We start from the raw sequence: 16,328 nt of genomic DNA, 5'->3' as shown, positions 1-16,328 counted from the left end.
TTGGCATATCTAACACCCAGAAGGCTTCCCAGGTGGTAAAGAATACATCTGCCAATGCAAGAAAAGTGGGTTTGATCCCTGTTTTGGGAAGATCCCCTGGAGAAGGAAATGGCAACTCATTCCAGTAGTCTGCTTTAGGAAATCCCATGGACAGAGGAGCCTGGCAGGCTACAGTCTTTGGGGGTCACAAAAGAATCAGATACAACTTAGGGACTAAAGAACAACAAAACACTTGAAAAACAATCTTCAATCTGTTATTAAACAAATTTAGTGCTCAAGGGAACTGAAGCACTACACTTTCTAAGAAAGAAAGTGATATAGGGACCACACAGTGAATCGTACCATATCAGCAAATCAGCCTTCTCTATGACGTGAAGAAATTGAAAGTGAGTACTCCTTCCCTGCAAAATTTTCAGACATTGGCTTTAGCACTTTTATTTAACAAACAAGAACTATTTAACAATTAAAATTCCATACTTTATTTAAAAACTATCATTGAATATTTGAGATATTTTTTACATTATAGAAGTTTCTGCTGAGATATGAGTTAACTCATTTGTTCTAATATTCTCCCACTAATCTTTTCTAAAATGTGTACTTAAGCATAGATTCCACATTGTCATCCTAATGCAACAAATTGTTATTTTAATCATATGCTCTTAATAAGCAAAGAACTGAAATATTCTTGAAATTATTAATGTTGTAATATAATGTGCATTATTAAACCTTGTATCATGGGTTTTCTGCTAGAACTAATAAAATAATTTAGTAAAGTTACAGGAAACAAAAATCTATTGTGTTTCTGTACACTAAATTGCCAACATTCGCTGGATCATCGAAAAAGCAAGAGAGTTCCAGAAAAACATCTATTTCTGCTTTCTTGACTATGCCAAAGCCTTTGACTGTGTGGATCACAATAAACTGTGGAAAATTCTGAAAAAGATGGAATACCAGACCACCTGACCCGCCTCTTCAGACACCTGTATACAAGTCAGGAAGCAACAGTTAGAACTGGACATGGAACATCAGACTGGTTCCAAATTGGAAAAGGAGTACGTCAAAGCTGTATATTGTCACCCTGCTTATTTAACTTATATGCAGAGTACATCAAGAGAAATTGTGGGCTGGAAGAAGCACAATCTGGAATCAAGATTGCTGGGAGAAATATCAATAACCTCAGATATGCAGATGACACCACCCTTATGGCAGAGTGAAGAAGAACTAAACAGCCTCTTGATGAAAGTGAAAGAGGAGAGTGAAAAAGTGGGCTTAATGCTCAACATTCAGAAAACTAAGATCATGGCATCCTGTCCCATCACTTCATGGCAAATAGATGGGGAAACAGTGGAAAGAGTGGCTGACTTTATATTTTTGGGCTCCAAAATCACTGCAGATGGTGATTGCAGCTATGAAATGAAAAGATGCTTGCTCCTTGGAAGAAAAGTTATGACCATCCTAGACAGCATATTAAAAAGCAGAAATATTACTTTGTCAACAAAGGTCCATCTAGTCAAGGCTATGGTTTTTCCAGTAGTCATGTATGGATGTGAGAGTTGGACTATAAAGAAAGCTGAGTGCCAAAGAATTGATGCTTTTAAACTGTGGTGTTGGAGAAGACTCTTGAGAGTCCCTTGGACTGCAAGGAGATCCAACCAGTCCATCCTAAAGGAGATCAGTCCTGGGTGTTCATTGGAAGGACTGATGCTAAAGCTGAAACTCCAATACTTTGGCCACCTGATACCAAGCACTGACTCATTTCAAAAGACCCTGGTGTTGGGAAAGATTGAAGGCAGGAGGAGAAGGGGATGACAGAGGATGAGATGGTTAAATGGCATCACCGACTCAATGGACATGAATTTGGGTGAACTCCAGGAGTTGGTGACGGACAGGGAGGCCTGCTGTGCTGCAGTTCATGGGGTCGCAAAGAGTCGGACACGACTGAGAACTGAACTGAACTGAACTGAACTGAATAACAAACCAGCAGAATGAAAAATTAAGGGAGAATAATCCCATTTATAGCTGCATCAAAAAGAATTAAATATTTAGGAATAAATTTAATGAAGGAGATAAAAGATTGAAACTGTAAGTCATTGATGGAAAAAAAATTGAAGAAGACACAAATAAATGGAAAGTTTTTCTATACTCTTGGGTTAGAATATTTAATACTGCTAAAGTGTTCAGTGCTTGAGCACCAAAGTTTCTTTTTTCTAGATTTGGTAAAGGAATTATGAACAACAACATTAATTCTCCTGTAGTAAATTGAAAGGAATTGGACCCTAATAGTACTCTTGCCTGGAAAATCCCATGGACAGAAGAGCCTCGTAGGTTGCAGTCCATGGGGTCGCTACGAGTCAGACACAACTGAGCGACTTTACTTTAACTTTTCACTTTCATACATTGGAGAAGGAAATGGCAACCCACTCCAGTGTTCTTGCCTGGAGAATCCCAGGGATGGGGGAGCCTGGTGGGCTGCTGTCTATGGGGTGGCACAGAGTCAGACACGACTGAAGTGACTTAGCAGTAGCAGCAAAGTGTTTATACTATCCAAAACAATAAACAGATTAACGATGATCCCTATCAAAATTCCAATGATATTTTTCACAGAAATAGAAAAAAGAATCCTAAAATTTGTATGGAACCACAAAAGTCCCTGGCTATCTGAAGCAATCTTAGAAAGAAGAAATATGCTGGTTGAATCATGCTCCCTGACTTCAGATTGTACTACAAAGCTATGTAATCAGGAGAGCATGGGATTGGCATAAAAACGGGTACATAGATCAATAGAGGAAACTTGAGAGCGAGAAATAAACCTAGGCATTTATGGTCAATTAATTTGCAACAAAGGAGCCAAAAAAATACACAGTGGAAATCAGTCGCTTCAGTAGATGGTATTGAGAAAACTTGACCTTCACATGCAAAAAAGAATGAAACTAGACTACTTGCCATACGCCACACCCAAGTATTTACTGAAAATGAATTGAAGAGTTGAACATAAGACATGAAACTACAAAACTCCTGAAAGAAAATGTAGACAGTAAGAGAACTCCCACTCTTTAGACCATTTAATAGGTGTGAAGTGATATCTCATTATGGTTTTGACCTGTGTGTGTGTGTGTGTGTGTGTGTGTGTGTGTACACACATATATAAGGTATTACTTGGTCTACCCTTACCTGTCTTTGGCTAGCATACTGGACGTTTCGTTACAACTATCTATACTATTTAAATTCTCCACATTATTCCCAAGTTTTTAAAAGCATACAGTTTTAGTGAATGCAAAACATGTTTGCTGTATGAATTATTTCCTAAATTCCCATATATACTAGTTATTTTCTTTGGAGATTAAATAGTAATAATGTAAAGGATCATTTGGAGTATTTTTATCTTATCTAATAGTGTTAACTAACTTTAGTTTTATTTTCGATTGCACTCTAACTGGAAGACAAAGATCATGCAGAGAAATTCATAGGCATAAAAATCAAAAGCATGTCCCTTTACATGGAAACAAAGAAGTACAGCTATACTTGGAAATCAATGGAGGGTGTACTTTGACATAATAAGGTTATTAATGTCATTGGCTCATTAGTTTCTCTTTTTAAAAACACATGGTTTTCATAGTAACATTTTACTGTTTTTCATAGTAAACAACGTTAAGCATTTTTCCTCTTTACCCTCAAGCACATTAAATATTTGTACATTTGTATCAGTTCAGTTTAGTCACTCAGTTGTGTCCGCCTCTTTGTGACCCCATGGACTGCAGCACACCAGGCTTCCCTGTCTATCACCAATTCCCAGAGCCTATTCAAACTTTATGTTCATCACATCAGTGATGCCATCCAACCACCTTATCCTCTGTTGTCCCCTTCTCCTCCCACCTTCAATCTTTCCCAGCATCAGGGTCTTTTCCGATGAGTCAGTTCTTTGCATCAAGTGGCCAAAGTATTGGAGTTTCAGCTTCAGCATCAGTCCTTCCAATGACTATTCAGGACTGATTTCCCTTAGGATTGACTAGTTGGATTTCCTTGCAGTCCAAGGGACTCTCAAGAGTCTTCTCAAACACCCCAGTTCAAAAGCATCAATTCTTTGGCACGCAGCTTTCTTTATAGTCCAACTCTCACATCCATACATAATTACATACAATTTAATCTCAAATGTTATTTATTCTGGATATAGACATGTAGTTGGAAATGTTAAAATGAGAATCAATTTACCCTTCAAGTAAATATCTGCTTTTTACACAGTAAGAAAATAATTTCATTGTTTATCTAAAAGAATAGACTATAATGAAGGAAACTTTGACATCTTGAGCCATATCCCCAGTCCCGCATGCAGTGTAATATGACTGTCTACCATCATGCTTTCACGATGTTCTACAAATACCTTAAAGGGAATCTACACATATAGAAGGGGCTTCCCTCATGGCTCAGACTTTAAAGAATCTGCCTGCAGTACAGGAGACCCAGGTTTGATCCCTGGGTGACAGATATAGAGAACTCAGATGGCTGCCTTATTGTTCTCATCATTAAAGCAAAGCCGTAACAATGTTTTTCTATATTTGAAAGTCTGGAAGGTATGTGATACTGCAAATTCAGATTGCTAAGCATAAAGGTCCATGTACTTGAGTAAACCATAACATAGTGCTGATCATACGACAATACATTAAACTATTGTGAACAATATTGCTTACTTGCTGCTACTGCAGCTAAGTCGCTTCAGTCGTGTCCAACTCTGTGCGACCCCATAGACAGCAGCCCACCAGGCTCCCCCATCCCTGGGATTCTCCAGGCAAGAACACTGCAGTGAGTTGCCATTTCCTTCTTAGATGGCTGAAAATGACCAGTTCAACTATAAGAACTTTCACATGATCCTCATACAATATATACTCACAAGTTGGCTGTTAGTAAATAATTATGTGACTTCATAATATACCACATACAATGCAGTAAAAACCTGACTGAGGACCTATTCTAAAGTACAGTGTTAATCATAATTCCTGAGACAAGAGTGACTTCCACTAGTTTGTGTTTGTAATTGTAGAGAAATATACAACTGAATAAGGGATCATGTGGCTTTGGGGGGAAGAGAATCCTTAAATGACACAAAGTTTATATTTCATAAATAGATTTATATAATCCTTTGATTATATAAACTGTTATCTGTTTGCCATAACTTTTTTTTCATTATTATTGACCTTGAGGTTAATTATGATTTGCAAATTTTATAAGCCCAGTGTAATATTTTCCTTCTCTTACTGAATATTTTAATTTATCATTAAGGATAAAAATATTAAGAGAAACTTAGCTAGCCAGTTAAATGATATGCTCATCCATATATACTTTGCAGAATTGATAACAGACAATCAGTTTACCCCTGTTAATCACAATAAAGAACACTCTGTTCCTTCTCCTGTATAACAAGGTTCATGTCCATAATTCACTGCTAAGGTCTTTCAATCACTCTGTTTTGATTTGTTGTATTATGTAATGCAATTGACACTAATGGATAAGTGAATCTAAGACAAGAAATTCAAGAGTTTGCAAATAATTTTAAACTTCTATTTAAATAGTGGACAATTTTAAAAGGATGAACTAAAATTTTGAAATGCTTAAGTTGATGATATGCAATGAGTGAACCTTGTTTGGATCCTGGATAAACTTTTAAAAATGCATAAGGAATATTTTGAGTATCACAACTAGTGAAATTTCAATATAGAATGTACTTTATATGATCTCATTAAATAAGCATTGATATGGTTAGTATAATTGTTATGTAGAGAAATTAGTCATTCTTAGATGGTACATACATTTAAGGGTATAAAATTATCATGTCTGCAACTTATTTTCTGAAGACTGTCATATATGTGCATATGTAGTATATATATCACATCTACTTGGATATGAGAGAACAATAAATATGGCACAACACAACAATTTATGAGTGTAGGTTACTACCATTCATTGTATTTGTATATCCACTTTTCTATAGTCTTGAAAATTTTCACAATAAAAACATGAAGGAAAATGCTTAGTTTAGTAAATGAAACGTTTTGCTTAACTTTATATAAATATCCATTTTCTTTGTCTCTCTGGTTCTGGACACTTTTTAATGTTTCTGGAGATGGTTTGAAAGTAAGAAAAAATTATAAAGTGGAAGATGCTAGTAAGTTTATACTTTGGAGGTTATTGTATTAGAAAATTTTCTAGGACTGTCTCTAAAATAAAAATTTACCCTACTAATTTGGAATCTAGCATTTATGCAGGAAGTACATATAATAGGAGGTTCATCTATCGTGAGTGATAGATGGGGAAACTCTGAATTAATTCAAATTGAAAACAAAGTGCCCACATGATATTTGAAGCACTGAACAAAAAATATGGATAGTCAGATCCTTTTTCTTTATGAAACCTTAGCCAATCATAAGATTGAATAATTTAAAATGAAATCTTTTAAATACATCATAATTGGCAATGTTAATTCTAAGTCGCTCATGTATATTTCTGCACTTCATAGGAGGAGCCGAAGACAAGATGTGAGACATGGAAACCCACTGACTCAATGCAGAGGATTTAACCTAAAAGGTAATTAAAAGTGGTCAAACTTGGTAAAGAGTAGCAGTGCTCCATATCATATTTTAGTAAGGGAAATCTGTGATAAATCAAATGTGTCATTGTAAATAAAGATTCACTATACAAATTAGAGGCATTCATGTATAATCATTAAAAATTAAATATTATTTGTACGTATACTAAGATTTATGTAAAGAAAAGTCCAGGAACACAGATATCCTTGGATATGTTATTTGGTAAGTCTTTCACAAAGATAGTTATTATAGATTTTTCTAGCCATTATTTTTTTTCTGAAGAAAAAATGTACTTTATTTTTGTTTACCACTGAAGAAAAAACATCTTGTTTGTTTTTTCCTGTGATAAATGGCATAACAGAATTTACTATTTTAACCATTTTAGAGTGTAAAGTTTTGTGGCATAAAGTATATTGATGATGATGTAAAACGAGCACAACCATCCATCACTGAAATTTTTTCATCATCCCAAAGTTAAGCTCCATACCCATTAAACACTAACTTCTTATTCTCCCTTCTCCAGCTTGTGGCAACCACTGTTCTAATTTCTGTCTCTATGAATCTAAATATTCTAAATATCTCATATAAGTGGAACCATACAATATTTGTCCTTTTATAACTGGCTTATTGGAGAAGGCAATGGCACCCCACTCCAGTACTCTTGCCTGGAGAATCCCGTGGACGGAGGAGCCTGGTAGGCTGCAGTCCATGGGATCACTGTGAGTCGGACATGACTGAGAGACTTCTCTTTCGCTTTTCACTTTCATGCATTGCAGAAGGAAATGGCAACCCACTCCAGTGTTCTTGCCTGGAGAATCCCAGGGGCGGGGTAGCCTGGTGGGCTGTCGTCCATGGGGTCACACAGAGTCGGACACGACTGAAGCGACTTAGCAGCAGCAGCAGTATTAGCCTAATGTCTTCTTCGAGACTTCTTGGGTGGTTCAGTATTAAAGAATCTGCCTGAAATTTAGGAGACACAGGTTCAGTCCCTGGATTGGGAAGATCCCTAGGAGAAGGAGATGGCAACCCACCTAGAATTCTTGTGTGGGAAATCCCATGGACAGAAGGAGCCCAGCAGGCTACAGTACCTGGGGTCCCAAAAGAGCCAGACACAACTTAGTGGACTAGACAACAGCAGTGTCTTATTTAGGGTTCATTCATGTTGTAACATGTGTCAGAATATTTTTCCTGCTTAAGGCAAAAATGTAACCCATTGTGTGTGTGTGTGTGTGTGTGTGTATCCATCAAGGAACACTTGCACTGCTTCCAATTTTTAGCTATTATGAATTATCCTGCTCTGAATTTTACAGTTTACAACCATACCATATACTTTCAGCAGTCTGGCCATGTGTCTTAAGATTAATCTAATTCCTTTCTTCCCATCCTGACATGGAGACACTATGTTATAATTTTTCCACTGAACCCCTCCCTCCACCTCCTCCCCACCAGCAGAGAGACCTTCCTCGAGGCTTACCAAGGTGCTATAGAGGTTCTGTAGTTCACTGTTAGCACAGACTCCTGTCGCTAACCTTTGTGAGCATGGGCCTTTTTGTTTTTATTTAAATAATGAAATTCTTGTCACTAACTACACAAACCACAAGAAGAAAATTGAGACACATTTTGCCTAATTGTTTCATACATCTAACTGAGGGAATAAATCCAGATTACTATTTCTCTGATTGCTGAATATTTTATAAATCTGTGCATCAGTTCCCACTTATAGTAGCAGTAGTCATAGTGGTAAGAGTATTGGCAACAGAGGAACAAATATGATGAACAAATATCAGTGTTGATTTTTGTGTCAAAACCTGAGCTAAGTGCTTTTATAAATAGATTATGTCACTTACTGCTCAAGAAATTATTCTGAAGTAGGATCTATTCCTATTCACACTTTACAAATGAGATTTCTGCCCATGTCTAAGCTACCACATAACTATACTGAATACTCTTCCTAATTTAAGAATTTCAGTATAAGAATGTCTGAAAATATCTGCTTTGGAACCAAGTAAAACTGAAGCACAGAGATGTTAAATCACTTCTCTAAGGTTATACAGCCAGTAGTGATGAAGTCAAGCTTTTACCTCAGGTATCTCTGAGGTCAAAGATTATTTTCTCAACCATTACATCCCACTGTGACTGCACCTTGCTTTCTGCCTTTTCCCAGTGTTTCTGATTTTCATCTAAACCACACTGAATGTGGAGTTTAGAGGTGGGATGAACCTAGCCTTGGTATTGCCTGGCACTTACTAACTCTTTGCCTAGGACATGTTTTTTAATAACTCACAGCCTATGAAAGCTGAGAAAATGTAATTCAGAAAGATATTGTAATAATTAAATGTTCAAGGTGATATTAAGTGCATTCCTTGTTGTAAAGTAATTCTTGAATAAATGTTGATGCCCTGGTATCTTTCTCTCCTTCCTTTTAGGTTAAACACACCAAACAATGTATCAACTTATTAAGTAATTAAGACTGCTTTTGGGCTTTTGCTTCCAGTTCAGTTCAGTCGCTGAGTCGGACTGTCTGACTCTTTGCAACCCCATGAATCGCAGCACGCCAGGCCTCCCTGTCCATCACCAACTCCCGGAGTTCACTCAAATTAGTTGCTCACAATTTTATAGAGAAATAAACTCTCATATAAGGGAATATGATCCAAATTCCATTGCTTCTCTCTCATTCTCTCTCATTTTATTTTTGCTCTTCAGCATACAGAAATGCAGCTGAAATTGTTCAGTATGGAGTAAAAAATAACACCACTTTTCTTGAGTGTGCCCCCAAGTCTCCACAGGCATCTATCAAGTGGCTGTTACAGAAAGACAAAGACAGGAGGAAAGAGGTGAGTAATGCAGGAGAGCAGCAATCAATCAGGGCTTTGAAAGAGCATTAAATCACCATCCCTCAGTGAGGCACAGATCAAAAAAAAGGAAGGACATATGAACATCCTTTAATGTCTTTGGGATGACAAGTGCCACCTTCTTTAAAATCCTTTGTCCATGGAGTTGATGGATTAATTAGAAATCCTATCTGCCTGCTCACCTCTACAACACAGTGATTAAAGCAAGAGCTTGCACACTCAGACGGGGGTACTGATGTGAGGAAGCATTTGTAAAAGAAACAAGATGTGCGCAAATCCAGAAGCCAAGTTCTCACACAACAGCACCTTTGTGTGATTCACAAGATAAAAGGGGCTTTGGAAAAAGCTCAATTTTCCTCAACAAGAAATTCCACTTAACTATAACCTTTATGGTAAAGAGCATTTTTCTGCTGTGTGGTAATCTGCTTCCATTGCTTTATTATTCATAACTCTTGGGGTTTTGTTATAGGTAATGTGTGGAATCATTATTTATGGGACCATTGCCTTTATTAAGTGATAGGTTAAAAAAAAAAAAACTCAACTTTCAAATGAAAGGACACTTGTATTAACCTTTCACTGATTATAAAGAGCTGTTTTAAAAGGAAAACATTGTAAAACAGCACAGAGTGAAATATTATAAATAATGAATTCCATAATATTGATGTCACATTGTCCTAACTAATGAGGGGATAAGAAGAAAAATACATATGTATATATAAAGCCTTAAAGTAGCCTAAACTGCAGTGGTATTAACAGTACATCGCAAAGTGTGATGGAGTGAAGGGAAAAATAGAGCCTTCGGCACTTGGGTGTTTTCTGTTGCGCAGTTTCCATACTACATATTAGGTTAATGAGAGCTACATAGAATGGGTACAGTCCTGAGCAAAGCATTGCATCAGAGTAACTAACATAGATGTTGGCTCTTTTTGAGGAAATTCTTTCCAACTCTCAGACCTGCCTATCCAAAGATGTTATGAGCTGTTTAGGAAATTTTGTGTTCCCTGTCACAGGAATATTAAACCATAAGCTGATGACCACTTGCATAAGATGAGACTTAAATATCTGGGGAGAAAATGGGCTCAGTGGACTTCAGGGCCCCTTCTTGCTGCAGAATTTCATAACATTTTTTAAATTTTTTCATTAATAAAAAATACTGAGGCTTGTTTTGTTGCTATCAAGTCTATCATCAAATTAGTCTTGAAATATCTGCAGTCGAATTAATTTTAAATTGTTTTGAATGGATGTGGAGCGTAAGAATGATTGCCTTACAAACCACTCTGGGGCAGAAGTCATAATGTATGTTGATGATGATTATCATACAGAAATGGAATTCTTAGGCTTGAACATGTCATGTGGACATGAACCATCCTTCCAAAGAAAGTCTGTATATGTGTATGTGAGTTGGAAAGCCACAACACAAACAGGGGCTTACCTAACATAGATAAAATGCTGTTCTTTTATTCAGTAGAAAGTTCAATGGAAAAATATATAATGGATGAATGTAATTTCTATTGTGTAAAATTAAAATACATGAATATATACAGGCTTGAATACATGTCACAGAAATTAACAAATGAAATTTAAAAAGGAATGTATCTTGTGTTTTATCTCTTTCATGGTATTTATAATGTTTTACTTCAGAAGTTTCAAAAATGTGGAGACACATATGGCTATCTTGATTTTTCTCCCAATCTCAAAAACAGAAGAATACTATAATTAAAGATAATGAAAAATCTTAACCCTAATTATGAAAATCTGGTCTGTCCAGAATTTAAGCAGAGCACATTTCCACTCACTGTCACTTTATTGAATAAGCTATTAATATTTAATTAAATTTATCTTAATTCTTCCTCAGTAGTTTAGGCAAACATACACATATTTCTCACATTTATGATGTGTAAATACTGAACTTTTTTTTTTTTTTTAGTAAGACAAGTGGTAAAAACTTTCAGAGAAAACTGCAGATAGTTCATATTGAATAGCGTAAAGACTAAAAGCCCTCCTCTCCTCCACTTCAGTACTCATTCCCACTTCTAAGTATAGGCTGCTAAGAATTATATAGTCCTCCAACTAGTCTCCATAATTTTCCTATTTTCCTCTCTTTCCTTCTTTGTATCTCTTTCTCTGTCACACACACACACACACACACACACACACACACACACATACTTCAGTGTTAGTACCTATGGAGCTACCTTACTTTTCTTGGCTGCATAGTATTCCACTATAGGACCATACTTTGCCTTTACTAAAGCTATCTACTGATTACATTATTTCTTGTTTTTCCTCTTGTCAAAAGTATCAGGTAGGGACTTCCCTGGCAATCCTGTGGTTAAGACTCCATGCTTCCACTGTAGGGGGCATGGATTCAATTGGAGAACAAAGATCCTGCATGCTGTATGGTGTGGCCAAAAAATAATTTAACATTTTTAAAAATTCATGTGAGTGAATATCTGCATGTTAGTTAGACCACATATTCTATATAAATTCCTATAAATAAAATATCTGCACTGAATCTTATATATAAATATTAATGAATATTATCAAATTAGCCTCCAAAATTTTTCTCAATATCATGCAAATAGAAAAGACTTTCTTTTTTATGAATGCATTTATACATTATTTAAACTATTTCTAAGGCATTTTAAAGCTTTAAAAATTGAATGAACATAAAAGATTTGCTTTGTATGTTTCAGTCCTTTTTCTTAATCTCTCTTTTCTAGTTCTGTTCTGTTCATATTTCAGCACTATATTTTTCCTTTTTGTGCTTTTGTGAGTTACTTTTTATCTAAAACAACCTATTTTTGGTTTGTATTTCATTAATAATAAACTATGTATTTATATAGAAACTTATCATTTAGAAAAACATTTCACATTCATTCTTATTTTTCTTTGGGTCAAATTTCTTTCCCTCAATGAAAGAGCATTCCTGAGTATATATATGAAGGAACTACTTACCACTCAGGTTTTTGTGTGTTCACTGATAATACTATAGCTGGCCCTGTAAGGAAATGGATTTCTGAATTTAGCTTACATCCAGAAAATAATAGTTTTTCCAGCATATGCCTGTAAAATAATTAAACATTCACCTCCTAGATTCTTATTACTTTTCCTTGGAAAGTAAAATCACTTGGAGTACTTATAATAAGTTCCAGCTTATTTTTAGTCATTCTTTATGTTACATAATTGGAAAAAAACCCTTGATAATGTTCAGAACTCTGCCTCAGCTTATACAATTATTAGTTAGGAGAATATTCATTCATTCATTGAAAAAAAGGTAAAATTCAATGATTTAATTATGGCTTCATGTTCTTACTCAATAAGTGAGTATTTTTGTTACAATAAAAGGCAACAACTACAGGGTAAAATAGTTTAAACTGTGAATTTCATGTATATATGTTGTCTGTAATTTACATTCTAGAGACATTCAAAACTCTCACTTAGATGTGAATAAACTGTTTCTACCCAAAGGGAACGCACTTTACGCTATTTGGGCCAATATGGGTGGTACCTTTACTTTCTCTTTAATACACTCAGTACCCCTGAAACCAGATCTCTTGTGCAAAAATAAATAAATAATAAAGAGGCAATGGAATTTGCCAAAAATGTGTCTCCACTAAGATGGAAGTTAATTAGTACTCAGTACTTTTGTTAAACTTATGAAATCCTTTTTACAAGTCATACCTTTTTAGCATGTATAGAGCTGGATTTCAGAACTTTGATATCTCTGTTTTAGGTCAAACTGAATGAACGAATCATAGCCACTTCACAAGGACTCCTTATCCGCTCTGTTCAGGATTCTGACCAAGGATTGTATCACTGCATTGCAACAGAAAACAGCTTCAAGCAGACCATAGCCAAAATCAACTTTAAAGTTTTAGATTCCGAAATGGTGGCAGTTGTTACAGACAAATGGTCTCCATGGACCTGGGCCAGCTCTGTAAGGGCTTTACCCTTCCATCCGAAGGACATCATGGGGGCTTTCAGCCATTCAGAAATGCAGATGATTAATCAGTACTGCAAAGACACTCGGCAGCAGCATCAACAGGGAGAAGAATCTCAGAAGATGAGAGGGGACTATGGCAAGTTAAAGGCACTCATCAATAGCCGAAAAAGTAGAAATAGGAGGAATCAGCTGCCAGAGTCTTAATGTTGTCTTAAGTGGGACTTATGCTTCCATTAATAAAGGTCTGTCTTCAATGATCAAATTTTTAGCAAAGAATCTTGTGCTTTACCCGTGGGCAATTCCTGAAGAAGGTGGTTACTCACTGAGAAAGGTGAATGTTACATGAACTGAAATGAGTATGCATTTTCTTGTATGATATTGACAACCCTAGACATGTCATGGTCCTCATGGTGCATAGAAAGATTTAACTTAACCTAGATTTTATTTATATCTTTATGTACCTTTTCTTCAAAATCAATATGGTGGCTATGAAACTAGAATTCTTAAATCCCTAATTGAATGAGGGCTATAACCTGAGATCTTCCATCCTTGCTTTAAGGATTTAGATTTCTAATTGACAGTCATCTGTATACAAAAACAAATGCCAAGTTCACAATTTTTACATAGTAAAAGTGAAGTAAATGCTTGTAACAGAGTCAAAAGAAATGTAGAATAAAAAATAAAGACAAGGAAGAGGGAATCTAAAAGTTGAATAAAACACTGGCAGTTCATTAAAAGATAATATGGAGTTTATATGCTTCCAGTGAAATATGGTATTAGTTATTGTTATGATGGCAAAAATTGTCAGTTGCTGATATCCATCACTGATCTCTGTTCCCTTGTTTCAGGAAGATAAAAGAAACCCTCACCATTAATATCTGACTGGAGTTATGTCAGTGAAGCTTTTAAGTTTATATTGTTACATAGTCATCTTCCAAACAAAAGCACTTTCCTTTCTGGAAGATATTTAAGTTATTTTAGACTCAGAGAATATAATCTTACACAGTTTAATCGATTAATATGTTAATTCTAATTTTGTAGTTTGCATGGCAAGTTAAAAAATATAAGAAGAAAAATTTTTTGAAATGCCAAACTTGTATATGAGGTCTCTAACCATCAAAATGGGAGAAAAAAGAAAAACAAGGTAAAAAAATCAATTTTGTTGACAGAAGTTTATTAAAAATACTACTAATTTTTAACTTCAGGAATTAATTTCATTGATTAGCTTACTTTTGTTTACCAACCTCAGATACCATTATGGAATTTTAAGTCACCAATTCTTTTTTTTTTTAATGCTCTTTTGTATATGCTGGAGAGACACTCATCTTATGAAGTGAAAAAATTTCTAATTTGAACAAAAATAGACATACTTTATTTTAAAAGAATGTTGGTACATCATATTCACTGGTATATAAATACAAATGTGGTAAGTCTGTGATGAATGAAATAACTATCTTCTTATTATATACTTGGATCCTGTGTTTAGAGTAATTTAATATTCATTTTTTGTATTCCAAATACCAATTAGGTGAGAGAAGTATAAAATTTTCTTCATATCCTCATATTTCCTTTAAAAATACAACTTTTGCTGTTTCATTTTACATTTAACAATTTCCATGTTTCCAGGTGCAAAGAGAAATTATATAATATACCTAATCAAAATCTAATACAAAAGTGTTATTTGTAGTTACCAATCCATAAATAAAGTAATCAAGATAAATATATTACTTTTCTAAGCACTATAGTATAAAGTGTCAAGAACTAAAATCATTGTCAAAATGAATCTAATCGCTTATCAGAATCTAAGAATAAAAGTTACTTATTTAGATGGTAAATTATGATATTACAAGGGGAAGCCTCAATGGAGCAAAAGTAGCAGTAACAAACACAACATAAATAATGTTTCTTCAAAAATAAAGGTATTAATAAAAGCTATTGTTCCAAATGTGTATATGATTCTAAAGTAGCGTCTAAAGAAGTTTGTTATACAAATAGTTCTCTATTTCCACTCTACACGCACAAATAGAAATGTGTATAAAGCTGAAACCATCTTTGGTGTTCATGGTCAATCTATTCTATGTACAGAGTTAAAAATAAAATTGTTTTAGACTCAGAGGCTAGATAAAGTAAACTATACTGGTCCCCTTGCTTCATGTAAACGCAAACTGATAGACAATAAGGGTGTTTAGTTTTGTAACATTATTTGTGCTATTTAATGCCTTCTGCTTTAAACATTATTACGTTGTATATACTTTTATCACTTTACTTTTAAAATTATAGAGACTCTTCTTGAACAAAACTGCCAAATGTAAAGAAAATTTTCTTTCTCAAAAATATTGTTAACACATACTAAATGTTGGTGGTTGATTGGTTGATTTTACTTTGTGTAGTTTGACAGTTCAATGACTTGATATGTTTTTCATTTGTATTGTACATAAAATTTCCTAGAAATGCACTTTTTTTCAAAGTGTAGGTTTGTGAATAGATTTTAGCATGATGAAACTGTCATTACAGTGAATGTTCACTCTGTGTAAGGAAATGTAGTTAGCACAGTAATATTTAATTGGATATTGAAGAAATCATGTGCCTGGCGAAATAAAACATATTGAATTCCCCAAAGATGTCTTTAATTTTCCTTTTTAATGTTGAGTTTATAATTTCTTGTTGATATGATAGAATCTGCTGACTCTTACAATTGTTCTTATTTTCCCCATTTATTTATTTGTGTGTGTGTGAAAGTAATGCATCTGGATATTTCAACATCTCCAGTAGGATATACTTGAAAACTTTCCTTGTACCTCTGTCTCTCGTTTAGGTAAGTCCTGCCCCAGAAACACCCAGCATTGTCAGTTTCTGTGTATATTTCCATGATACGTTATACACAGCAAGCAAATTCATATTTGTTTTCTCTTTAAGAGACATTTTATATCCACTCACATCTGTGGACAGTTA

General features: G+C 34.8%; 1 protein-coding gene across 1 annotated transcript in view; it reads left to right on the top strand.

Annotated features, from left to right (window-relative positions):
• SEMA3C (semaphorin 3C) overlaps positions 1-15,995 on the top strand; it is a 208,044-nt gene extending 192,049 nt beyond the window's left edge. Inside the window, exons 16-18 of the mRNA XM_027539810.1 lie at positions 6,509-6,576; positions 9,282-9,412; positions 13,167-15,995. Of these exons, the coding sequence (XP_027395611.1) occupies positions 6,509-6,576; positions 9,282-9,412; positions 13,167-13,580 (613 nt within the window). The 3' untranslated portion in view covers positions 13,581-15,995. The remainder of the gene's footprint in view (positions 1-6,508; positions 6,577-9,281; positions 9,413-13,166) is intronic.
• The last annotated feature ends 333 nt before the right edge of the window (positions 15,996-16,328 follow it).

This window comes from Bos indicus x Bos taurus, chromosome 4, assembly GCF_003369695.1.
Source record: "Bos indicus x Bos taurus breed Angus x Brahman F1 hybrid chromosome 4, Bos_hybrid_MaternalHap_v2.0, whole genome shotgun sequence".
NCBI classification, from domain to species: Eukaryota; Metazoa; Chordata; class Mammalia; order Artiodactyla; family Bovidae; genus Bos; species Bos indicus x Bos taurus.
Note: the sequence above shows the minus strand (reverse complement) of the source record. Positions and strands in the feature narration are given on the sequence as shown.